Genomic DNA, 27,022 nt, shown 5'->3' with positions numbered 1-27,022 from the left:
GGTTTGAAGTGCCGTAAACAGGATGGGCTGGCACTCTCCTATTCCCTGGTGAGCCTCGCCGCGGGACAATAAGCAGGTCCTTCATAGAGGAAGAGCAGCCCTTGAAGGAAACTTTGCTTATTGCCATTCGCCAGGCCTCGTTAGCTGTATGACATATTTAGCAAACAGTGACGGCTGGCTGGGGAGCACTGTTGTTACTAGACACTGGAATACTGGGGTTAGATGGATGCAGAGTGGGGAGGAATTACACCGGGGTCCAAAGGTAAGGTTCCCTGCTTATTATGTATTGTTGTAACCAGAGGGGAGGACAGAATTGTCATTATTCCTGTTACCCAGCTTTAGCTAGATGTTTACTTTGTCTTATTCCTGCTGCAGGTTTGTTTTGACAGTGGCATTTTGTTTGCATGGGGAAAACTCTACCGAAAAGCCTGGGCTTCAGGTAAAAACCCTTTTAGTTAGACGGAAATTGTTGAAGTGAAGAAAATGCTTTTTTGTTACATACATATACCTTTTTTTTCCATTTTACACCGTATAATTTGAGACGCCTACAAACCACGTCTGGCTTGTAGAATAATTCAAAGACCAATCCACTGCAGCTCAAATGATGTTGGTTTATTTCACTTGCCTGTTATTCTGCTCGTAGAAACGGTATGTGTGGAGATACCTCCTGCTTTCTCTGTTCATTATTGTAACAGAGTTGGGCTTTTAAAAAAGCTGGACGGAAATAGACAGCGGAACGAACTTATGAAAGATATCGTATACATTTATTTTAAAAGGTAAAAGAGGATTGTTTGCGCTAGTGTTGGCATTGTGGATTTAATCCTCTATTCAGTATATGTATTTTTATATCGCAAAATCAATGTAATCGTTTAACTGTAATATACAGTTGCTGCAAAATCAATGGAGGAATTGAATAGAATAACGCAATGCATTGACTGGTTTGGGCTTATCCAGCTAGTTAAATGCCTGATAAATCAAAGCACTGCATTACACTTTGCCCAGTGCCCACAATGGCCTCATACACCCAGATATATTAAAGGTAGATATACCTCAATATAAACCAAATGTATGAGCCCACTGCTGTCGTTTACTGTTGTGTCATTTCTACTGAATTTATGGTGTCAGATAGATACTTCAAATTTGGTTGATCACATTTAATGGGTACTTATCTCCTAAAGAACTCAAAATACGTTCCCGTCAAACCTTTACCATGCATAATTAATCATCTAATATAGTATATTTGAGTTTGTGTCGTGTTGTTCATCCCTCGTCCCTCCCTTCGCTGTATTTACTCGACCTGGAGCCTCTGTTACCCTCGGCTTTGATGAGTCATACAGAATAAGTACGCGTTATCTGGCAAAGGAAAATAAATACCACATCACTCTAGACAGATGGGACTTCTGCGTGGTAATTTCCTTGAGTCTTTGTGATGAATTGTTAATGTAAGAGTCCTTCAGATAAACACAGGGCTCTGTTGAAAACGCTCAGCATCAGCTGTGAGTGCTCCGTGATGTGGCTCAGTCCGCTTCTCAGAGACCGGCAGCCGAGCGGAGCCGGCTCTCTACTGATTCTTCTTTTTGTGCCACCGAAGCCTTGATTCATTCTGCCAAGCACAGTAAATACCATGGGCGTGGATCCTCAGGATGCATTTTTAGCCGGCGAGGACAACAAGTTGGTCAGCTGACTGTTGCTATGCAACAATAGGAAAATCGACTCCTTGTATCATGTCTCAAAATAACCTTTAAAACAAAGCTTTTGTTGAACAAGTGCGTATTTTTTTTATTATGAAACAAAATGCATGTTATTGGTGATAATGTAATGCATGCAGTAAGGCTTCTTCTCTGCATCTCAGTTCTTTAATGTTGAAACTGCATCATTAGTGGATGGAGGGCGGTGCTGTTGTAGCAACCGTCTGTTGGTTTCCAAGTCTCCCTGTTGTCAGCTGCTTTGTTCATTGTCTTGACTAAGTATCTGTTGAGTATGTTGTTTACTGCTGCCAATGGAATTTTTATTTTTAACAAAATAAGATTTGAAACCGTTCTTTGAAGCATTGTTTGAAATGTATTCGTAATAACTTTCTAAGTCGTCAATCTTTCTTTTACCAAACAATCGATGAATTGTCTATAAAACTTCAGAAAAGTGTCAAAAATGTACGCTTGTCTGAAATAGAATTTTTTTTGGGCCCAGAACCTTTATACTAGTCAACAGCAAATATTAAAATCTTCAGCCGGATCTTCACTCCTCTGGTGCTGAATACTAACCTCTGTATACAGCGTGGACTCGTGTCATTACAGCAGCACAACTCCAATGTCACACAGAGAGTCTTCCCTCACACATGTGTATACGATCAAAATTGAAGGGACAAGCTGTCCTTGTTGCCGACTTGGCGACTTTTGTGCTAAATTTAGCAAACTTTTGTTACCAGGAATTTTTACTGGAAGTATAGGGAACACTGGGCTGGTTTCTTTGATTGGATCATTTAAAAAAATCCAGCGTTTTTTGTTAGTTTTTCAATATCACCAACTCTAGCTTAATGGATCATGTCGTTGTTGTTGCAGGTGACCCTCAGTGATTGACAGATGTGTAAAACTGCGGAGAACCATTTGCCTCTCCACGTGGAGATCTGAGTTCTGGGACACTGAGGTAAGCTCGTTCTTCTTTATGTGGAATTCAAAGGTGTGCACAAGTTATATATAGATTTATAATTAAGTAAAACGTTACTCTGGAAAATGGCTTTATCGTTATGACTCATGATGCCAGAAAACTGCAAATGAGATTTAAATACGAGCTGTTGATCTCATTGATGGGTTTGTTTTTTTCCTTAATGTTTCAGTAAAAGGTTTTTTAATGAAGGTTTTTTATTCCGGTTTAATGTCATTTTTATGTCTTCCCTAGTAATTAAAACCAAAAAAGAACAAAAGTGGCCCTCACAATTTAACGTTATGTTGCTACTGAAATTTAAAGGATAACGACAACAGAATTTGACATTTTTTTCAGGTTTCTTACACGGTCCAATATTAAATGTGGAAGAGTAGCAGCTCATCTTTAACCTGACACTTACAGCACCCCCTGTTATATATTGGTAATTAGAGTCGATTTTTACAAAACGGACAATTCTTTTTGGTGGATATTTGCCATTGCATGAAAGTCATTTGACTACAGTTCCCATGGTAACTGATGAGCCTGCCCTGCCAATGGAGAAAATTCACATCAGCGTGTCTTTGACAGTTTGACAAGCCGGAGGAAATGAATGAGTCAGCCTTTCATGAAGAGCTGAACAAGCTTACTAAACGGAGCCTTTTCAATTCTCACACTCGGATTTAATGAGTGCGCTCACACACAAAGATTTGACTGGTTCAGATAGTCATCTGCTCCGAGCAGCGACCATGATCTCTGTCTCTTTTAGCCTCACAGCAAATAGGATACTTTGCTCCCCTAAGCCTGCTTTGTGACATTTTCAGGCTTATCTGTACACTTCAGAGAGCCTTGCATCGTTTTATTTTGGATTTGTTTAAGTCGATAACCTCTAAACTCTGGTTTAAAACACTGAAGAGCCTATAATCTGTTACAGGGTACCGGCAGTAGGTAGTCCAAGGTAGAACTTTGAAGGGGGATATGTTTATAGATAATTAGTTAAGCCTCTTTAAAACAATACTCACATTATATCAGTTGAGATATAAACAGCTGTTTATTCAGTGTGATATAATATGGCTAATAACAAAGATTGGAATTACACTCCCGAGAAAACTTGGAGCTTGTGCAAATGTTCTGGCCATTTAACTACATTGTGTTTGAAATCGCACTTCGCAGACCTTGAAAACAGCTTTGATTGCAGCATTTAATTATTTGAACAGTTACTGCCAGACAATTCTTTTTGCGAGCAAAAGTAGGAAAGTTTACATAACTAGTCTTGCAAAATGAAAACTGTCAGAAACATGAGAAATCCCGAGAACACTTGGAGCTTGTGCAAATGTTCTGGCCTGTAATGATTTGGGTGTACCAAATCTGATTAAACAGGGGTGTTGGTCAACATTAAGGCGTACTGTGGGAGTGAAAATTAGAACTGTGCAGACAGTTTTACACAAAAGAACAGCGTGCAAACATCTTATAAGCAGGGGTTGCTAAATCTGTCTGCATCTGTACGCATATTCCCAATTTTGTGCCCACACAGCTTCTCTCGCCTCTCGCCTCTCAACTGTTTCATAAGTCTTAACGGTCTGCATAATCTCTGTGCTTTGACTTTATTCAGTTCCGTACGTGTCACAAAGTTAACTGAGGACACTGACCCAGATACAGCTGCAATGAATTTATTTACAACACTCTTCTGTCACATGTTGCACACTGTGGGGGTACATGTATGTGTCAAAGGGAGGAAGACAGGGCAGAGGGAGGAGTGAATCGGTCAGATCTTTAGATTGTGATGCCTCTAATAGTGTGAAGGCATGTTACTTTAATTAAATAGCTCATTACAAATATGTTTAATGTCTGCTTATCTTTTGTCAAGGGTGTGGCATCTGGACACTAACTAATATTAACAGTACAAATGACATGATGGCACCTGTAATCACAAATACATTCTTTCTTGTATAAAAGTAGTTGTTACTATGATAACCTACCATGGCATACTGCTTCATGAGCATGTATGTGCTACACACTATATTCAGTTAATTTGGGACAATTGAACATCCACAGTATTTGATAAATAGCTAAGACCGAGCGAACTGCCTTGACACCTTTACAAAAATGCCTTACAATCTGCCAGCAGAGGCTTTTCTCCGAAATGTTAAGTGGGATTTTCCTACTTTGAAATGAGAATATATTGAGTTAATCCTAATCCCTGATCCTGCCAACTCAAAATCAGAACAACTTTGGGAGCCACACAGTATTTCTAAGGGCAAAGGCTGTATTGTCGCTGTGAAAGAACACAGGAGACAGACGTAAGAAACTCAACTCCAGTCTGAGGAACTCGTTTTAACAGTAGCAACGTGATTTTGAAAGGACAAGGTCATCGAACAATGACGCAAACCCTCAAGCATTTCCATAATGAAAAGATAACACACGGAGCATGTTGAGGATGAATGTCGTGTGAAGTGAAGGATTTTGTTTTCAAACGCGCTCCAGTGTGACCTTGGCAGTAACATTACTGAGGCTGTAATAGTTTGCCTATGTGTTTAGTTGCTCAGGTTTGGTTGCTTTGCCATTCAATTATCCAATTTCTACCTTTTTAATATCTTTTTGACTTTGCCACCCAGTCTGCGTTGATGATAATAAAATTTACTTCACACTTTGGCTTATTTATTTGATTTGTTTCTAGTCTTGTTGCAGGTTGTTGTCACATTTATCGTATGGGCTTTTGGTTTTGTTAAAGGATAACAATGGTAGCTCAATAATGACTGTCTTAAGTTGTCAAATTGTGTGAAAGGATTTTTCCACTTATGGTAAGATATACCCTAAGTCTAAAATTCAGGAGCATTGTTTATGTCTGTCATTTTGGCAGCTTGGCAGCCTGTGTCACTTGTTAACGCCTACAGTCTGAATTCAAACTGTCGCTGGAGTCTGACTGCTCCACCTCTCACTATGCTAATCTGCACACACTTACATAGATATGTGCCTCCATCATAGCTGGCCTTTTCTATGGGATAATTAATGAGAATATATATTTTCCATGTGATGAAGTCTGAAGGAGAAATGGCTTCTTTTTTTTTTTGGGCAGTTTGCTGGAGTTATTTTTAGCTGCTGAATACAGAGAACAGTGATAACAGTGTGCCTCTGCCTGGAGCTCCAGATCAGAATATGTATAAAAAAAGACTGGGGACTAACTGTCTTATGTTATCTCATCTCTCCTGATGTGCTGGGAATGAATTGTGTGCGAACATTTTGGAAATTCAGATCCCACATTTATGCTTTTAACATCATTGCTGGTCACATCAGTGGTTAAAAGCTGCAGGGTTCTGTGTCTGATTCACAGGTTTTAATAAGAATGCACATGAGCAGAGGAACACAAAAGACTGAACAGTCAAAGGGAAAAGCTCGTTGACTGCCTGTAGTGGTTCATGTTCATGACATCACTTATCTATGGTGACAGCCGAGGTCACCTAGGTAGCTCCTTATGTAACGGTGTGGTCAGCACAACAGCTTCCTCACTCATGTTGTATCTCATTCACTACAGTGAATTTAGCTGTGGAGCTGTTTAGATTACTAATTACTGTTTTTTTTATTTATTTCAACATTTAAGACTTAAAACAGGTAATCCATTTCAGTGAATATTTAGTTTCCTTTACTTTCAATTTTTCATTTTTTACTAGGGATACACGATATGGATTTTTTTTGTCAGCAGATACTGATAATTGCCTGCTTCCCATGGCGGATACCAATAATAAGATTATCGATTATTTCACATTATTGTATTTAAAAAAAAAAAGAAATAAGGGTTTATAACCTTTAGTTTATGTTCACCTGAGGGTAAGACGATGCTAAAATGTGGTTAGCAAAGGTGGATGATTTAATGAAGTACATTAAAATAACCTGTATTGCAGAATGCAGTCTTGTTGTCTTCTACCAAAGCATCCACACCCATGTTTTTCTCTTAAGTCAGCGTACTGCGCTTGCTCCTCTTCTTCTTCTGTCTTTATTGGACGCATTGCAAACCAACTTCAAAGGTACATACCGCCACTTACTTTATAGTAAGTGTGCAGATGCTGAGATTTTTAAGTGACAGTAATTTGGCCTTGTATTAGCGGACAATTTATTGGCTATCATTTCACCATCGGAATTATACATAATAATTGTCGGCTGATAATTTATCGGTACCAATGCATATCGTTCATCTCTAGTATTTACCATTGAAATGCAGATATAGTTACAGGCTAGTTTCACAAAACCTTACAGTTAATGTGCATAACCGCAACATCTACTGTTCATGCAGGTTTTAAGTTTCTGCTAGTTAATTTGCATACAGTACTGAACTGAACTAAAGAGAAATGTCTGCCTAGTTAGTAGGGGAAATTCATTAGAAAATACTTAATAAAAAATAAAAAATCTTTGGAAAATTGGCAGTAATATGAAGTGCTTTTACTTTGAAACATGGGCTAACTATTGTCTTCTTTCCTTCTCTTCCACTCTGCCTCACCCATGTCTCCTCCTCTCTCCCAATCTTTGTTCTTGTTCTTCTTCTTCTCTCACTTTATCTCCCCTCTCTCTCCCTTTGTCCTCTGTCGTTCTCTGTCCTCCAGGCAGCCAAGGGGGGGGTCTCTGAGGAAGATGCTGGGTTCAGAGCGCAGTGTTGTCGAAGAATGGCTCTCAGAATTCAAGGTAAAAGTCGCTCCTCTCCTCTGTTCTCCATCATGACTCATGTCAATGAACTATTCCCCTCGAGGCCATCCTTTTTTCTTTCTTTTTTTTGCTGAGAAACCACACGCTGTAGGTGTAACAACTGTGATGAATGTGAGTGTTGAGCGTGCAGGCTTGTGCATATCACCTCTTCAGCATTTCAGTGCTTTGTAAATTCTTACTCATTTCAGTGAATGCAAGCAAGAACTGTAGGTATTTAGGACGGTTAAGACTCAGGGTCAGCTCTACTTTCATCAGTGAGCTGTGAAACTGTGCCATTACGCATAGTTCATAAATATTTTTCCCCACTCACAGAACAGATGCACTTTATTTAATCACATTACATTAACAGTATCATCATGCTTTCACTGAAACACTGAAAAGTATACTTTATACTTTAGTATGCTAAAGCCTTGCTGTTACCACCATTACAGCCTCATAATGTTCTCTCAGGTGCTGAAAGCTGATGACAAAAGACTCAAAAATATGAATTGGTGAACTTCAATAACCCATAACTGAAACTGAAACATGATAAAATAATGGCAATAGTTTTCCTGCTGTTTGTTGGTTTGTTTTTTTTTTTTACCTGACTATAATGTCTGAATGTGAATGCCCTCAGCTTTTCATTTTACTACATTTCCCTTATACTTAAGTACAACAGGGTCTGACAAAGTTTATTTAAACATGAGGAAATGCAGCTATACGACTGACGCAGACCTTTCCTCCACTGTCCACAGGACATGTTGTCAGCTCTTTTTTCTACTGCGGCGTCTTTACTCTTATTTCATTTATAAAAAAATAATAAAAAAAATATTTTTGATGGACTAGCTTTTGACTCTGAAGAACAAAATTCACTCTTGAATGTATATAAATGCTTATATAACTTGTAAACTCACAATATAAATATATGTACTAAATGTATTCGTTATTGACTTGGTCTGAAGGGGAAGAAACAGTATTGTTTTCCTTCGAAGCAGTGGGTTGCAAACATTCAGTACAAGTGAAGCTCAGTAGCAAACTGTTACAATCTGTTACAAAGGAATATTCGGGATGCTTCTATCACACAAAATATCAGCAAATAAACAAACAATATTGGAAATGTGGCAGCTTGAAAATTTACACTGAAACGTGGGTAAACATGACAACACATGGTTCCGGACCACTGTCATTTTAATATTTGAAATAATCAGTACGAGATCTAAGGAAATGAAAAAGAAGACAAGCTAAAAAGAAGGACTTGGTGTGTAGTGCAGCAGAGAGAGCACTAAATTGTGAGAGAGAGAAAAAAGAGGGCGTATGATGAATAGTGAGTGAGATAGATTGGTATGACTCATTGTGTGAGTCGGTGCAGACGGGCACATTGTGTTCTGTCCTCAAAATGACCATACTTAGGCTGTTAGGAGAAGATATCTCTGACTTCTGTCATCTGCAGACAAACACACAGTCTTGACCATTTAAAGAATTCCACCACAGGATATTCTCAGCCTGTCAGATATCATCACTCTGACAAGTGATTTTGGGATTCCTTTTCATGAGTATTATCCACCTTCACTTAGCCCGCCTCACTGAATTGCCCGGTCAGTATTTTTTTTTTTTTTCCACATTTCCGAGAATGTTTTTTTTAACTGTACCCAAGAGACAAGGCAGTCCTGGCAGAAAAAAAAATGTGAATAACACAATTAATGATGACCGAATTCAGTTTAGCTGCCTCAGTTTCCTGGTGTCCTGGTGTTGGGCCTGCTGGCTCACTGTCACAGCTTACTGTTTTTTTTTTTTTTTTTTTCAGTCAGTCTTGCAGATTAGACCTTTCATCAGTTTGACGTTGGGGAAATTATCCACAAAAAAAATTAGCATCCACAGCATTTACACTTCCTTCTTCCAACAATCTCACAATGCAGTTGTATTGAATTTTAGAGATCCGTAGATTACATTTATATGTTCCTAAACTTGTCATCTATGACTCAAAATGATGATGATGATTAGTAAAGTAAGTGTCCAAAAACTAAATTTACTGCTCCCTATTGTGTAAGTTATTGAGTGTTTATTATGACAAGAGAGGTGACACAGCTAATGATAACGGTGTAAGCTGTCCTGACCCAACAGTTGCAACAAAAGCAACAGAGTGATGAGGGAGATGTGAATTTATCGCAGTTGTACAATCAGAATCAGAATCAGTAAGCATACGAGGAATTTGACTCCGGTTTCTTACGCTCACTAGTACAAAGAACTGACAAATAAAACAAAATACAAGAGGAACAAAGAGGAACAAAGAGCGCACGACCCTGAGAAGAAATCCAATAAGGCAACATTAGTGAAAACACCTGAGTGCATTGGTTTTAAGTTGTAGCGGGCAATCTCTGAAATCTAAATGTGCACTGACGTTAAACCCAAGTAGGGCGTATTTTATTATGAAAACCCAGTTTCCCATGCATATTACAATGGGGACTAGCTCGAGGGATGAAAGGGGAAACGATGCAGTGATGCGTCATACCACTATTCTGAGGAAATGTTAAAAAATCTTCAAACCTTTTCTTCTCTCCTCGCTCCAGTCCTTACCAGAAACCCGCATCCCCAGCTACGCCGGCAGTCTTCATCTAAAGAAGTCCCTGGTGCCAGCTCTCTACAGAGTCATCCAGGACCCCAACAATGAGGTGAGAGGTCACAGAGAGACCGACCCAAGTAAGGCTGTTTTTAGCTCTGATGCTTGTGACTCATATGAAGTAGTCCTAGTTGGCAGTGAGCAAGAAACTGACACACCACTGTGTCTCCGAGCAACACGCGCACATTAAAACACAAGCACACAGAGTATGATGGACGGGCGCTTCTAGCCAGCTGCACTACTTGTGAGAGATGGCACACAGTGTGTTCTCTACACACACACACACACACACACACACACACACACACACACACACACACACACACACACACTCACACACACTCTGACAGACGGGAACATCTGCTGCCCATACTGAAAATATTCATGTCTAATCAAAGACATAAACACAGACTAGGTCACAAATCCATTTTAATATTTAGTGTCCTGCAACACACAAACACTTCACTGTTCACTCACAAACAAGTGTTTTCTCTTTAAAGGACCTAGTGACACAATTCTTTCATCAAAGGCCTGAGGCTCTCAATGAGACGGCACTTTAATTTCACTCTCATGATACAGTTGGTGCCTCCAATTCTCTTCACCCCCTTTTTCACCCTTCTATGGTCCAAATTGGGTGTCAAGCAACCAGGGATCTAAATTCTATTAGCGTTGTCAATCTGGCTGCTCAATCCCATTAATGGTTGGACAAGTGATCCAATAGGGAGAGTGTGTGTGTGTTTGTGAGGGAGATATAGCGAGAGAGAGAGTGTGTTTGTGTATGTTAAAGATAGAGAGAGAGAGAGGTTGCAAAGTGTGCTTGACCATTGCGTGTTTGGGTGTTTTTTTGCCGAGGACATGGAGGGCCAAATGCCTTGCCAACTTCATTAATGAGTTGCAGCTTATTTCAGGGTCAGCCACAGTGCATCAGACACACACACACACACACACACACACACACACACACACACACACACACACACACACACACACACACAAACACTGCGTAGGCACGCACATACAGAGCACACTTCACTGACCCCTGAACAGCACAAACACATTGGCTCAGCTGCTGACTCCCCTGAGAGTACATCTGACCAGACTTCCATTGTATTGATTGATCCCCTCTGCTCCTGCACACCTCACACTATTGACGAGCAGCAAAACTTTCCCTCCATCTGTCCCAGCGTATATAGTCAGGATAACGTTCATTCATGTTTTGAAATAAGAGCTGTGAAGGAAAGACACTGTTTCAATGTGTTTCCTGATGGCTATTCAGAAAGGTTTCCGCTGAGGCTGAGCGCTTTCCATATGAGAGCGGGCGGCTTATTTAGGTTTCTATCACCACAGGCATACATACGTTCATGTTAATTTGATGAATATTGTATTTCCACTTGGGGCTCAGACCTGTATGTATGTATGTGCATTGTTTTGTATGCACTTGCATTTACTTATACCCCCACCCCCTTCTATCCAGCTGCTGGAGCCTGTCTGCCACCAACTGTTCGAGCTGTACCGGAGCTCCGAAGACCGCCTGCGCCGCTTCACCCTGCAGTTCCTGCCCGAACTGGTGTGGGTATATCTTCGCATCACAGCCAGCAGGGATCGCCAGAGCAACGGGTGCATTGAGGCCCTCCTCCTGGGCATCTATAACCTGGTGGGTGTCTGTAGTGGGGCTTGAGGAGGGGGGGCAAAGGCAAGACCTTGTACAATATGTACATTTGAGGCAATCAGTTCTTAACATGCTGGCTGTGATATGGACTTGTGTGAGCCATTTTGCATCCACAATTCAAGAGGAATGTAAAAAAGCAACTGCAAGGTGGCTGCAGACAAGGAACTAATATGAAACGGAACGAATAATCAGTAAAGAATAATGGATGATTGTCCTTTTTCATGGATTGTGTGTGCATATGTGACTGCAGACATCATTCAGGTTAAGTATCCTTTAGGGAAACTCTGTTTCCCAGCAGCTTGAGGGATGCTGCCCTGTATCTGACCCTGACAGAGAAGCACACCATTGTTATCCCCATCGTTATGGCGATGGCCAGCAGGGATGGCCTCAGTGTCCAAAATTCCTGCAGTTGAACTTAACTCTTCAAACACATGATGTGATAATTGGCTAGTCAGGATGGTGTGGCTGTTAAATTGCCACATCAGTCAGTCGACAAAGACGGACTCAACTCTGTCCAGAGCTCATTCCACTCGTACATGATTCATTAAGATCCACAGTATCATACTTTGAGGATGGCATAATAGTATGTACATTTTTTTTTTACTGATCAATATGGATGAACATAGTTAGTTATGATATTTTTAGAGGAAAAGGTTGTGCTTTTCTTTGAAACATATCCGGTGACATTTGTTTCTACAACCGTGAAGATAACTAGATGACTCTTGTGTCTGCACCAGAACGTTGATATGCAAATCCTTGGTTATCGTTTTGACCAAATACAGGTAGAACATTAGTGAGGCTGTGCATCTGTTGACATTAACGACGATCTACAGGGAAAGCCCCACTTAATGGAAAGAGCCAGGGTAGATTGCATCACCAGGAAACACCCTTGGGGAAATGGGCTAAGAGCTAGAGATATCAATAGAAAGAGTTACATGTCAACCAGCAACGCTAAAGGTATATCCATGCATAATTTACTCCTCTGTCTATACCACTCGGACACACACACACACACACACACACACACACACACACACACACACACACACACACACACACACACACACACACACACCGACACACACTCTGTCCATGCTCATAGACCTCTCTCATTGATGACTGAGTTCTGATGAACAGCTTTGCTCTCAGCAGTCCCATCAGATATTCAGAGATGTACTGTGAGGCAGTGGAGGGCAGCACAAGGCCTGAACCGATTGTAATGGGAGATAAAAGGATAAAAAACCTTTTTGGTACCACATTTCAAAACCTAGATTATGGATGCATGGACGGGTGGATGGATATATGGTGATTTGTTGTTCATCCTTACTTAGACAAAGCCAGGAAAAAAAATCTGACCACTTTGATCAGCACATGTGGAAAAAGAATTGCAGTAATAGCGCATGTATCCATATTTAATGTATGATATAGGATATAATTCCCCTAACAACCACATCTTCCAAAGATTATATATTATATATATATAAAACTAAGGAACACTCAAAGAAAGATTGAATTTATTTTATGCCTCTCAATCAGTTAACAATGCCTTTTTTATCTGGCGTGCAGTAAAAACAATTGCCTCGATAACTCTTACACACCAATTGAATCCTCCTCAGCTGCACATAATTGGTTTACAGAGCAAAGTAGGAATAACAAGTGCTTTCTGCCAAATGAAGAATGCTCAACTCAATTTCTCTCTGATTGTCCTTCCTTATCGTTTTGACCAAGGTTTGTGGCTGGTGGAGACAATCAGGTGTTACTCCCAGAAATGGCATCATTTTTGTTCATCACAGTGTGAAATTGGAATTGAGACGTGCGGGTTGCTGGCAGTGACATTTAATCTGTCAGAGTCAATAACATGCACCAGCAGAACGGTCCAACACCAGCTCAACAGTGTGAGGGACAGTGGACTGTCATCTGTATGCTGCTAAACGCTTTCCCCAGTCCACAGAGAAGGGCTTACCTGGGTATGGAGGTAGAAATCTGATTTCAAAATCAGACATTTGCTGACTTTTATTATAAATGACACTGCTTTTCTGTCCGTCCGTCCCCCTCTCTTTGGTTTTGCAGGAGATCGTGGACAAAGATGGCAACAGCAAGCTCCTCTCCTTCACAATACCATCTCTGTCCAAACCATCGATATATCACGAGGTAGGGCTCTTGTCTGTACTATTTACCTCTCCTCTTAGTATACTTCCTCGTTTTGGCTCCCTCTGTGTCTCTTTCTCTCTGTCTGTGCCTTCTTCCTAATGACTGTTGGAGCTTTATAGAGATTTATAGAACTGGTTATTTGGAAGATGACACCTCCTCAGTGTCCAAAGCGACAGGAGGTCAATTTTCATTAACCTCACCTCCAGGGCTTATCCATCTGTGCGTTTCAAGGTGGTAGTTTGTGTCTGACATCGGAACTGGGGGGACTTTCCATGCAGTTACTTCTGTCACTTTTTGTGGGTACAACAAAAAGCTTAATCGTTTACCTCTTATCTTTGTCTATGACGTCCGGGTTTTCCCCCTGCCTTCATGTGTAACCTTTTTGTTTTGACGGTCCTCTCTGCCAGTTTCTCTTTTGCTATTCTGTGTTTTCTACAAGTCTAGCTTTGAAAACATTAAGCATGGAAAGTTTGGGCAGGCCAGGAAAACATCCTTTACAGTTTGCACAAATACTCAAACTTTTCTCTTTCCTTCAATATTTTTTATATATATTTTGAATGAGGTGACTTTTTACTTTGGTTTTCAGGCCCCCTTTATTCAGTTTAAGTTACTCACTCTGTCGTGCTTGGCATGTGCAAACTCCTAAACTTCTGACCTGACTGCTAAAACAGGGCACAGTATTGACTATTGTGTTGAAGTGGAATTCATTAGGTGTTTAACAGGATATGCTGACCTAGCACTATTTACCGAGGGCAGAAAGAAGCAGTGTGTCTTGTTGGCCAGATTTTTTTTTTTTTTTTTCTCCTGCTACCCAAAGGGAACCAAACCATGATATTTTCCAAAACCTTACCAACTAGGTTCGTTACCTGAACCTAAGGAGATTTCTGACAGAACATGCTTTGTGTACAATATATTATATTACAATATGTTAGCCATTAGTGTGTACTACTGTGCTACTGTGTGTTAGTGAGTGTTGATGAGACTACAGCATGTGCTGAGGGTGATTTATCGCTGTGATTACAAGCTTCAGAGGCTCTCTCTTCCACGCTGTGAAAATGAAGAAATCATAGAGGTGGGGAGAGGAGGGGGTTTTGTGTGTGTGCGTGAATCTCAGCAAGCATCCTAAGCAGTAGTACGGCTCCACACATCACAGGGCCTTATCCCCAGGCCTCCAGCATTAGCATACACTCCAGTCTCTCTGTGAATTGATCCGTCCTCTCCTTCCTTACTCGTATCACCTCAAAGACACAGAATATCATTTCAATTTAGGGGGGGCACATTATCAGAATATAGTATCCTTGTGACAATTTCTCAGCTGGACCATAGATCAGTCATTGGTTCCTATTTCCAGTTGTTACCTGTTCCACTTCCTCATTCTATCTGATCCATGACGGACAGAGAAGTTAAAGAGTAATTTATCGTATCAACAATGTTTGCTTGGACCGTTTATGAATTCTCTGAATTGACTCGATGAAGGACAAAAAGTACAGTGGGCTCTACATACCTGTTGCCTTTAATTGTATAATAAAAAAATCACAATTAAAAATGACCTCGATGAGCAGAAGATTGGAGGTTTTAAACGAAACAAAAAACAGGAAATTGTTTAGCAGAAATGGAAATCCACTGGGTTGCTGACGAATCTCATCTCGTGATCAGTTTAGTGCTCTGACTCATTAAAGTATCATCATCAGTCATTTGATGTGTGAAAATGTTTTATTTCATCATGTTATGTCAGGTGAGGTGGCTTACTTCCAATAGTATACAACAGTATAGGTGTGCAAAGGCCTTCAAAAAATGTGGAGAGGCTCAAATAGAAACATGATTTATGGTTGAGAGAAACTTTGAGCTTAATGTTGCGTGAAGGACGTTGTAGAAGATATAGGGAAAATGCATCACATCACTTTTTGTGTAGTTGTACAGTCAGCAATCTATCAACTAAAACGGGTGACAAATCTGGAATTTGGAAACTGAAAGAAGTGAGGTGCGGCCAGCTAAATCACTCAGAGGTGAGAGTTTGGCAAAGGTCCTGTAGTAAAATTTTACCACGGTAATAAAGGCTGACTATTTATCACAGCAGGTTTCTTTCTGAGCACATCAAAGGCCCAGTTTGTCAATCAGCAACTTGAAAAGTACAGCCGCTTGTTTGCTCCCGGCTAAAACGGCAAGATCATCACTTCCAGTTTACTAGCATGGAGTAAGCCATCAAAGTGTTAAATTAACTTTGTTTTCCTTTCTGTGTGTGTAGCCTTCTAGCCTGGGGTCCATGGCACTGACAGAGGGGGCCCTGTGTCAACATGACCTGATCAGAGTGGTGTACAGCGGCCTCCACCCACAGAGAGAGACCTTCACAGCTCAGAACAGGTACCACTCTTGACTCCACCAGCTGTTAACAGAGGGGAAATAATCCGAGACGCCGGAACATCACGAAAGAGATTAAATAGCAGCAGTTTAGAGACGTTGTGCTCAGTCTGCCGTACTGAATGACTTACCAGAGGGTGAAACCTTTTGTTGCTTTTTGGATGCAGAGAAATGGCAGCGCTGAAGGCCTTTTTAGCCTCAGCAAACACAGGTGGCACTACAAAACAGTCATCATTCTCTGTCTTATCTGTTTAGTTGCTTTCACCTCACATCTCATCCTTTCCTGCTCCTTCCCGATGAGATGAATAAGACCTTTTAAGATGATCGGAGCATAACCCTCGACGCTCATCCAGCCTCCTCTGGCCAGACTCGGCCGGCCTGAAAGCTTTTTTGGCTCTCGCGTTCCCTCTGCATCTGTGGATGGATGATAATCTTAGCATAGTAATGAAGAATGCTGGAGCTCTGCCAGAAAACGATCCGCTGTTTGCAGTGACACATGCGCAGCGACACACATTCGCCATCTCTGACACTTCAGATGTATAAGAGGAGCACAGATCGCTCTGGTCATCCCGGGCACGTTTTGTCCAGAGCAGTGTGTGGCCCCTCTGCCACGATGAACATAGAGCGTCATAAATATAGTGAATGGATTCCAGCAGGGCCAGGCCTCATAGCTTATCTGGAAACCCATTTGTGCGCACGGGCCTGAGATGGTGTTTATGAGAAGAAAGCCCGAAGCTCCCGAGAGGTTCCGGCTCACTCCGACTGATGATATATAACCAGGACGTTTACCCCCCCCAGCGCAGAGTCAATTATGGCCCTTACACTCGAGGTCCTCCTCCTGGTTGTCCACCATCAACACACACGCACACTAAAACGCACATGCACCGAATAGGAATGCACATTACTGATATTTGGACCGATCTGAAAATGTATAATTTCAAGTAGATGGTTTTGTTTTGCTCTCATCTCAATACCATCAGTTCTCTTGTCACCATAAGAAACAGTGTAGTCTACATTATTATACCATACACACACTGCTTGTGTTTAGATTGATCTCTAAACAATGCACTGCTGTCAAGTATATTGAGTCTGTCAAAATACACAATCATAAATCACTTAAACTCAAATGTAATGTTTCATTTTGGCTCTACATTTTTGCAGTTTTTCTACTCTGTGTAGATTTATGACAGCTCATCACATTTAAACACAAATGGCCTATTATGGATTTAAAAAGGGCACACTTATAATTAACATTTGAATAATACCCATAAATTGCAATATTTAGGACATAATTCTGATGTCCGTTCCAGTACAAATCACTGCCTTATTGCCAAATAGTGTACCAATGAACTATAATATCACTTACCCTGCATTTAGCCTGACTCTACACCACTGACACGGTGTGTGTTGAGAGTCTTAGGATGATTACCGCAGTACAGTAGGCTGTGTGTGCATCTACATTCAGTACAGTAGTTCACGATGAACAAAACTGCTTAGGCAAGGCGTTTGCTTAACCGACTATTTTACAGTTCATAGTTCATAAATTGCTTCAGCAGATCTGCATAATTGTCTACAGCAAAGGTGTCACAGACATTGTTGGATCAAGTGTTTAACAAAATTGGGGCTTTGCTGAAATCAGGTTAAAACTGAAGCTGAATTTTAATATGATATTGGTGCTCTCCCTTTAAATGAGTTCATTAGACCTATATAAGAGTCTCTATTACTGTGCTTGATTCATACTTTTTTTTTTCTGGTTGCAGGTTTGAAGTGCTGTGTTTCCTCATGCTCTGCTACAACTCTGCTGTGGTGTACATGCCCCTGTCTTCCTATCAGTCCGTCTGCAGAATGAGCTCAAGGTGAGGAAAAGCATGTGTCTCCTTTTTTTTTTTTTTACTTATATCACCAACAGTTTTGTCCTTTCTGTACACAATTGTCGACCACCCTCTACTCTTCCTCCTCCATTATTCGCTCTACTGAATCGACTGTTAATCACCTCCCCCTACCCTGTAGACATGAACTGACCTTGATACAGACTGTCCTGGTTGCAGGAGGATTTGATAAGTACGATATTTCATTAGGGTTCAGTAGAAAAGGCCAGATGAAAGCATCACTGCTGAATACCTGTCTGAGTCTCTCCGTCTGGGAAACAATGAGATGCCCCGGAGTTAAGAGAAAGGATCAATGTGGAATTCACAATATGAGGCTCTGTAGTGGAGCCGCCGCTCGGCGATTGTTCCACCGCAGCACGCAGACTTTTCAGGATATGAAGACTTCCCCACTGTGACCGAGCAGTCAGACAGCGCCTGAAGGTCTAGACAGACGGCAAACTGTGACTGTGAAGCTCTCGGAGCACGATGCACAATGCTCAGTGTTTGAGTTCAGCCTCGATGTGTAGACCCCAGACACCCCGTCGTCTAACCTTGCCTTGAGTGTGAATTTTTCCCATCTTGCTCACTGTTTGACGCGTTTGCTCTTTTTATAGTTTATTCTGAAAGTGACTGATGTTCTCTTTAGTTTTTAGTTTTTTTTCTCATCAAGGCTCATCTGATCTGTGTTACCTCTCTTTGCAGTATGTTTTCACTCACCTCCCTAACGTGTGTGTGTGTGTGTGTGTGTGTGTGTGTGTGTGTGTGTGTGTGTGTGTGTGTGTGTGTGTGTGTGTGTGTGTGTGTGTGTGTGTGTGTGTGTGTGTGTGTGTGTGTGTGTGTGTGTGTGTTTTCCCTCTTCAGGCTGTGTTTATGTGGCTTCCCCCGGCAGCAGCAGAAGCTTTGGAGGGAACCGTGCAACCGCGTGCTGCTGGACCCCGAGTTCATGGTGCAGATGCTGACTGCCGTTTATCACGCCATGTACGTATTTATTTTTAAGCCGCTATTACTGATAGCTGCGTTCAGCTTGTGAACAAACATTTGTTCATTTACACATCCAGCACTTAAGGAGCAACATGAAAATTAATTTGGTGTTGTGTTTGGGACCACCTGATGAATAAAAGTCCAATACTCTAAAATCAGAATCAAGTTTATTTTCTCAGGTTTAAATATAATGTTATGGGAGCGTTGAAATTGAAAGAAGCAAACAGTAAAGGTGTAGCCTGACAGTTTAACAATGAGCTGTAAGATGCTATAAATCTCTGTTTAGCCGAACTGCAGATTCAAGTGATAATTCTCACTTAAAAATGATAGTTCATCACTTAAAAATATTTCAATTATAGCTGCTTTAAGTGACTTTCATCCATGTCCTTTACCTTCACCGCTCTTTATTGGAAGATCAATGAATAGCACATAATTAGGAGGAAGATAATCTTGTGTTTTGTCGTTTACCTTTCCAGATACCATCATGTACATAAAGAGTTCTAGGGGTTTTGGTCTTAGTCCAACTAAGACTTTAGTCAATTAGTCTTTTTATGCTTTTTTCTTGCTTACTGATTTATTTCCAAGAAACTTATGAGCACCTCTCTGGTAAACAAAAGACGTAAAGTGGTGCTTTTGTTCGATTGTTTGGACTCAGTTTTACCGATCTGTCAATTAAATCAACAAATCAATTAGTCTACAAAAGTAGTTTGAGTGTTTGTCTAAGAGTTTATTTAGTTGTGGACAACCCTAATGAGATCTTTTTTAAGCTACATAACACAACGTGTCTTATTTTTGTTCTTGTGCCTCTGTGGGACGTCACTAATAAGCAGTCTCTCTTCTGGTTTGCTGCCATCTACTGCAGAAACTCACACAACAACATATGCCAGCATTCTGCCAAGGATATAAGCTCCCCACTGTAAGGACTGATTACATCAGCAGGGCATTGTGTTTCATCCACTTTGAGGAAAGTCGTTGCGGAGATGACTACGGCTCCTGGACGATAGCTCGTCCTCGTAGATGGATCCCCTGATATGGTGGTGACTGGAAGAAAAAAAAAAAAATTTTTGTTAAGGATGTAGGAGCAAAGAGAGGGTTGAGGAGAATGAGTATGCATTCTGCCTCAGCGCCCCCATGATACACAGCAGCGATCTGGAGATTGGAGCAGTCGATGCAGCTGGAAAAAAACAAAACAGACTGTGTGTGTGTGTGTGTGTGTGTAAGCATAATAGCCTTTTTAGTAATCCTGACCATGGGTCACCTCATTGCCAGCCTGAGCTCTCACATTCACCCTAAGCCCGAGCAGGCGCACATGAAGGGCAGATAAACATGAATTCACAGCTCCACGCGTGCAGAGGGACCTTGGCACTCGTCAAGGATACTCTGGGATTTAGGTTAATATGTCTGCTAATGCTACAGTGCAGTTACACCATACGGAGGGAGAGAGGGAGAGAGGGAGAGACACACTGGGATATGTGAACAATACCCCCCCCCTATCAGGTTTGAAATGTATTCTGGACCGATTTTCCAGCCCTAACAACATCAAAGATCCTGTTTTTACCTGCCCATTCATTCTATCCTTTTCATCTTGAGTCTAAAGGGAACCCCATGCATTTGTCCGGATCAAAGAAAGTTCAGCCGTGCAGTTCTTTTCTTTCTCTTTACCCTGTCCTTTTTTCTGTAGCAGAGTGCCAGTTGATAATTTACCTATAAATGCACTTAGGTACATCCTTTATTCAGAACTATTTGCATATCATTTGAACTCGTGGACTTCACACAAATTAGCAGTTTTAACAGTTTCATTATTGCTAAATATGCAAATAATTTTGTGCATGCCTTTTTTGTGATTGATGTGGTCCCTCTAAAAAACATTTCTTACAAAACAGACCTCTTCCCCTTCCTTCCTCATTGAAGTTGCAGACATTACTAAATAACTAATAATAGTTCACAGGGATGTGACTCCGACATCAAGGCGCCTTGTCAGACACTCCTGTTTGCTTTAATAAGCTCACAACATGACGCAGTGGATGCATTTGTGTTTTTGTGATGTGTAGATACAATGGAGAGTGGGAGATGGGACGGGAAGCTCTGGAGGACATTCTGTACAGGGCCCAGCTGGAGCTTTACTCCCAGCCTATCTTGGTAAGAGCCACAGCACTGTGGAGTTTGTCTCATTCGACCTGTCTGCAACTGTTCCGTGAGCTTGAGTCGAATCCAAAACGCTGTAGTAAAACAGATCTTCTGCCATATTTCACACAAATCAGCACAGGCTGTCTGCAATCCTTAAAATCAGTGGTGATGGCTCTATCGGGTTCCTAATCAGTAATACCATCCTGCCTTTATCATGCAACTGCTTATCGATCGGCCTCTGTGCATGTGTCATCTCCAGCTGGCGAATGCCATGAAGAACTCGCTGCCAGACAGCGCTCCAGATGAGCCGCGGGGCCGCAAAGTGCTCCAGGTGGAGGTGACACCCACCATCAGCCGCATCTCTATCTCAGCCATCACCACCGCCTCCATACGACGCCACCGCTGGAAGAGAGAGGGTAAGACTGCAGCAGCCATAGAGACGCGAAGACCTGCCATCATGGCTGCATCACACAAAGAAGTGAACCAGGCCTCAGTGCAGGAGAGATCACAGTAGATGTGACAGCACAGTAGATCCATTACAATACTTATGTTGTATATGTTATGCAAGTAAAAGCACCAGTATTCAGTTATGATTTAAGCTGTAAACTCACAAACTTTTTTTTTTTCCGATCAAGGAAATGCCACAAGAGGGAACTATTTGATGATTACTTTTCTGGCGTTTGTTCCTTCTCACTTACTAGTAAGAAGGAACTCTGTTTCTGTGTAAACCGGTCACACCATTAGCATCGTCCAAATGGTGTTTCGTGTCAGTTTTTTGTGTGCTATTGTAGTCATGTAGTCTCTGTGTCGCAGTGCTTGTGCCACTCACTGCTCCCTATTGTTCTTATTTGCTCGTCTTGTCTCTCAAGTGTGTGCTGCTCTTTGTATCACCAGTAAACGTTAAGGTTTGTAGAGATAATGAGAAACCCACGACAAAATGGGCGCCTGTAGATTCCACTGACTTTATTTTACCCAGTAGATGAGCGATAAATGGGGCAGTTCCTTTATTAAATATCACTGTGTTCTTCTTTTTCTATATCTACAAGTGAATTTACAAACAGCCGTTAGGCCTGCTGTGCCCCATGATGAGGCCCAAAGCGGTTGAGGCTCGCTGCCACTAAAGAAACACGTTTCCCCATCTGTGTTGTTGACTCCCAGATTGTTTTGACTACTCAACCGCAGCAGACTTGAGCCTCATCGTCAATCCTCCTAGCCTCGCCAAGCACTACAACCACCACCACCGCCACCACCAACACCACCCTCCCTGGGACCCCACAGCCAAAGAGGAGAGAGAAGGGCGGCCTCACAGCCACCACAGCAGCAGCAGCATCATTCCCCCCATCACATTTGAGGGTAGGGGACAGGGGCGGACACTCAGAGCAGAGAGGGTCTCAGGAGGAGGTGCCCCTTCGATCTGTATCCTCCCAACCCTCCTCCTCCTCCCTCCCTCTCCTCCTACCCCTCCCCGACTCGAGGGCGTTAACTCTGCCGTTCCCATATTGGCCGCCTCTTCACTTCCCCAGAGTATGCTAACTCACCCAGTCTATAAGACACTCAGCCGACAACCCTTTTACTACAACACCACTACTATTTTTTCGTCTCAACTAAGAAAAGAAGTCTATTCTGGGTTTGAAGGAAGTGTGGCTAGTGGCCATTTTGCATGGGCCCCGTCATCATGTCATGTATCCTCTCTTTTTCCTCATCATGCCTCCAACATATTTGAGACTGCTGCCCTTGTCACTCACTGAGCATGTTAAGTGCCCAGCCTGCAGCTTGACCTTTTAATCCAGGCTTTGTCAACTCTCAATGTCTGATAATTGGTTTTATAGATATCTTTTCTTTATAGTTTTAACAGGAAAAAAAAATACATCCGTTTGGCACAGAGCACCCCGACATCTTGTTTCTCTCCTCGCGGTGTTTGACAGCACCACAAGTTCTGGGTCACTCAGGCCAGCAGCAACCATCTGCTGCCGCCATTCTGCAGGAAGAGGCCTTCCATTTCGCTTTTTGAGTCCAGCAGCTTTATTGTATGCTAATTTTGTGTTCTGCCACGTTCCTTTTCCTCCGCTCAGTGAGTGGGAACGAGCCCGTCATCATGCATGTGCACGCTACAGCAAGCTTTCCAAAATGTCACGCGAAAACACGAAACCCCTGGAACACTAACATATCACGTGACAAGGCCAAGTGAGCATACTGAATATTGTAGTGGTTTACAAATCCAATACTTTGAACTGCAAAGCCGACTATAGTGCCAGGACATACGGCCCATTTTGTCTGGTTTAATGTGTGTCCGTATACATGTCTGTTTGCTACATGTTTTGAAATCTCAAAACTTCATTGAGATCCTTTTGACATGACTGAAGATCAGCTCGTTTCCTGGCTTTACGGTCAGCGTTTGAGCGCCACCCCATCTTCATAAAAGTATGCTGAAAGTTTTTTTCATTACATAGAAATCTGCTACCCAGTTCAGAGAGAACTGATTATTTTAAAGGTGATCAATCACTCGCTGTCTGTGTACAACTACTGGACATTCTGTTGCAGAAAGAAATACCTACCTGTCCTTTAGTTCGGGGCTGCATTGCAGTGATATTGAAAAAAATAACCGTACTGATGACTATGCATATTTAATCCTGTTTACTACAAATTTACTTCACAACGTCACAAACATTTTTCCACGGTATACGACACATGTTTGATTAAAAGTAGATCCTTATTAGGGAAAATCAATTCCTTCTTGGAAGCCATTGGTTTCCAGTTATTTTACATCACAGTGGATATAAATAATGTGCAGACTCAAGCTAGCCAATCTATTAGTGAATGTTTCGTCACTTCATTTTTTGTTCTACTGGTAAGAAAAGAGACATTTTTTTCATTTGGCTGCCCAACATATTTTTAAGACCAACGCCCACAGTTGATTTACGTTGGATTGTTGATAATTAAGCCAAGGTACTAAAGGCTTTTTAACTTAAAGACTTGACTTGAGTTTTGGACATGCTGCCTCATTATGTGCTTCAGACGATATCTGTCTCAAGCACATTTCAGTCTCTGTGGATAGATTGTTTTTGTGTTTTGTAGCCATGACCAGAAACCAATAGCAAGCACATACAGTAAATGAGTTGCGCAAATAGGCAAAGTATAGTCAACAGGCTCAAACATGCAAAAACACAGTCATGGTTCTTTAACTGCAAAGCTTTGAAGAACTTTTGAGCTCTTCTTCTGGGTTCGGGCTGACTTGTTATGGCTTGCAGACTGGCCCATTTAGCCTTGAGGGCTGTCAGCTCCAACTGGAGTGCTATTGATCTGATGAGGTGTTCGGACTCGCCTCAGTGCTCTCCACAGATTGGCAGGCTCGTCTCGGGGCCAGCCAACCATCTGACTCGCCGGGCCGGTGCTGAGGGTGAAACGAGGGATGGGGCCGGAGAGCATGTGTCTTCTCCTCATGTTATGTGCATGTCAGTCCAGACCTTTTTCTTCTCGGTTTCTCCGTTTTTCTTTTCCGGTGCTGCCTGCGGTTCCCCTGTTGTCTAATTTTGCTTGTCCCAACGATGCATGACGGAGACAGACGGCTGATCCTCTGTCTCTCCTGCATACTGTATGTCAATAACATGCTTCTTTTTTTTTCTAACTTTATCATCTTTTTCCCTTTCAGCCTTTCCGACAATGAGGTCATAGACGGATTGCCAAATGTTTCATTGTTTAGATGTCATCATGTCAATGTTGTGCTTGTTCTATCAAATTATCCGGAAATAATCTAATCCAATATATATTGAATATGACACCTTTTTGCTAGACAAGCTCTGCTCTCTTAGCCAGAAGGTTATTGAACTCTCACTTTTCCTAAACAAACAACTAGTCAGAATTTAGTCGATCGGAATAACATCTGATGAGCTAAGGTCAAGGTCATTGGGAGCTGTATTGAATAGTACTTCTGTGTGGTGCGTAATGAGTGAGCTAATGAAGCAGCATGGTCTGATGATTGAGTGTTAGTGGTGGCTTGCTAGAAGGCTATTCATTCAGTCTGCTAATGTATAATGTATTATCTATAAACACAACATTTTAATCCTATTGCTCAAATTGATCAGAGTTTGTCTCAGGCCTGTTATTAATAAACGATACTACTAACATAATAAACCAAAAGCCTTTCTCTCGAAAAAAAGATGGCATTTTTTTCTAGATTCTTAACTATCAATAGTCATTTTGGAAGTTGTTTCAACATGCTGTGTCAAACTTTCCTTTTAAAAAAACCCTGAATATGCACCACAGGACTTAGAGTATTAAGGTTAATTGTTGTTTATGGTCAGATTTGACTTAACTTGCATAACCAATCAACACAACCTCAGTCGTTTGCCTTGCTCACTTTTCTTTTTTGTCTATCATGCTTTCTTTTTGTCTGTGTCCGTGCATGTTCATGTCCAGAAGCTGACGGAATGAGCGGCGGAGAAGATTCTTTCAACGTCAACGACCCGGACGAGGGTTTCTCCTCCGGGGCGTCCAACAGCAGCCAGCCCAGCGGCACCAAGGCGGGCGGCAGCATGGGGCCGAGGGGCGGCAGCCTGAACAGCAGCAGCAGCAGCATCAAGAAAGCCATCACAGCCCGGCTGTCCCGGGACAAGGAACGGAAGGGGGAGGCGGAGAAACAGGCCGATTTGTCGGCGGATCACCAGGTTGCTGTGAGGAGGCACCACCAGAGGCAGCAGTCGCCTCCGGCCGGCATCACCTTGGATGCCATCCAGCTGAGCCCCATTAAGAAGCACCTGAGCTTCCCTGTGGTGCCCGCGTTGGTGCGGACTGGAAGCACCATCTCCAGCAAGTCCTTTGACTGCATGAATTTCAACCTGAACGGAGGCGACGAAGAGCGAGAGGAGGCGGCGGGGGCTCTGACAAGGAAGGAGAGCGTCCAGCAGGCGGCTCCCACCGTCTCTCCACCATTAGCCTGAAGGAGGAGCACCTCATCAGGCCAGAGGACGCCCAGGACCTCCTGTCTCCTGGAGCTCCTCTCACCAAGCAGTCTCGCTCCCCCAGTTTCAACATGCAGATCATATCACAGGTCTAATGTGCAGTGCAGGGCATGGTACACATACACATACACACACATATACACACACACACACACACACACACACACACACACACACACACAAAATACCTGTTCATAACACTCACACTCATGCAGTTTTTCAATTTTTAACAATCCTACTACGTCAACCTCTGTCTACCTATCTGTATTGGTGTGTGTGTGTGTGTGTGTGTGTTTTGTGTGTGTGTGTGTGTGTGTGTGTGTGTGTGTGTGTGTGTGTTTGTGCTCAGGAGTTGTGTCCCCACCCTCTTAACATCCATTACAATCATGATCTGCAGTCGTTGCTGGTGGGTTTAGCGTTACTGAAAATGCTACAGATGAGTAGATGATGACTGTCCGCTGCTGTAACTACAGCCCAGCATGTCACTGCATCCTCCCGTCTGACCAAGCTGAGCGTTTCCACACAGAAAACTCTCCTCAAAAGGAGGGAACGTTGAGATAAAACGCATCAGGATGCCACGCTAGCTGTAGGCGATATATATGACATTTTTTTTAGATTTTCTTTTTTTAGTCCCTGACTGAATCAGTCAAAAAATGAATCAGCAATAACACTTACCGTCCCTCATGTTTGAGAAGAGCGGGCATTATTGCTCCTTCTCTTCATTCCTTCCCCTTTCATTCCCGGGCTCACGTGCAATCGATCTTGCTGATTATCTTCCTTGTTAATTGTTGTTTTTAAATAGGCATAAATGATTTCAATGATTAAATTCCTTTAAATGTTTTTTTTTTTTTTTAAATCACAATCCAAAGAAAGTAGCGTTTGTTTTTCTCTTCACTTGTTTGACAGTGATTTGGCAGAAATCAGTCGGACCAAAGTGATTCTCTAGTTTTCAGCCCATGACCTTCCTTTTTATTCTGCAACT

The 27,022-nt window shown here is 42.0% G+C and overlaps 1 protein-coding gene across 1 annotated transcript; it reads left to right on the top strand.

Annotated features, from left to right (window-relative positions):
- Positions 1 to 26: 26 nt before the first annotated feature.
- Positions 27 to 26,320, top strand: LOC129104494 (hyccin 2-like). The gene is given in 13 exon segments (XM_054615201.1): positions 27 to 262; positions 2,559 to 2,643; positions 7,233 to 7,311; positions 9,879 to 9,980; positions 11,403 to 11,582; positions 13,668 to 13,748; positions 15,994 to 16,109; positions 17,867 to 17,962; positions 18,836 to 18,952; positions 21,007 to 21,094; positions 21,342 to 21,498; positions 25,499 to 25,948; positions 25,951 to 26,320. Coding segments are annotated over 11 exon segments (1,623 nt in total). The 5' UTR covers positions 27 to 262; positions 2,559 to 2,643; positions 7,233 to 7,260; the 3' UTR covers positions 26,136 to 26,320.
- Positions 26,321 to 27,022: the final 702 nt, after the last annotated feature.

This window comes from Anoplopoma fimbria, chromosome 16, assembly GCF_027596085.1.
Source record: "Anoplopoma fimbria isolate UVic2021 breed Golden Eagle Sablefish chromosome 16, Afim_UVic_2022, whole genome shotgun sequence".
NCBI lineage: Eukaryota > Metazoa > Chordata > Actinopteri > Perciformes > Anoplopomatidae > Anoplopoma > Anoplopoma fimbria.
Note: the sequence above shows the minus strand (reverse complement) of the source record. Positions and strands in the feature narration are given on the sequence as shown.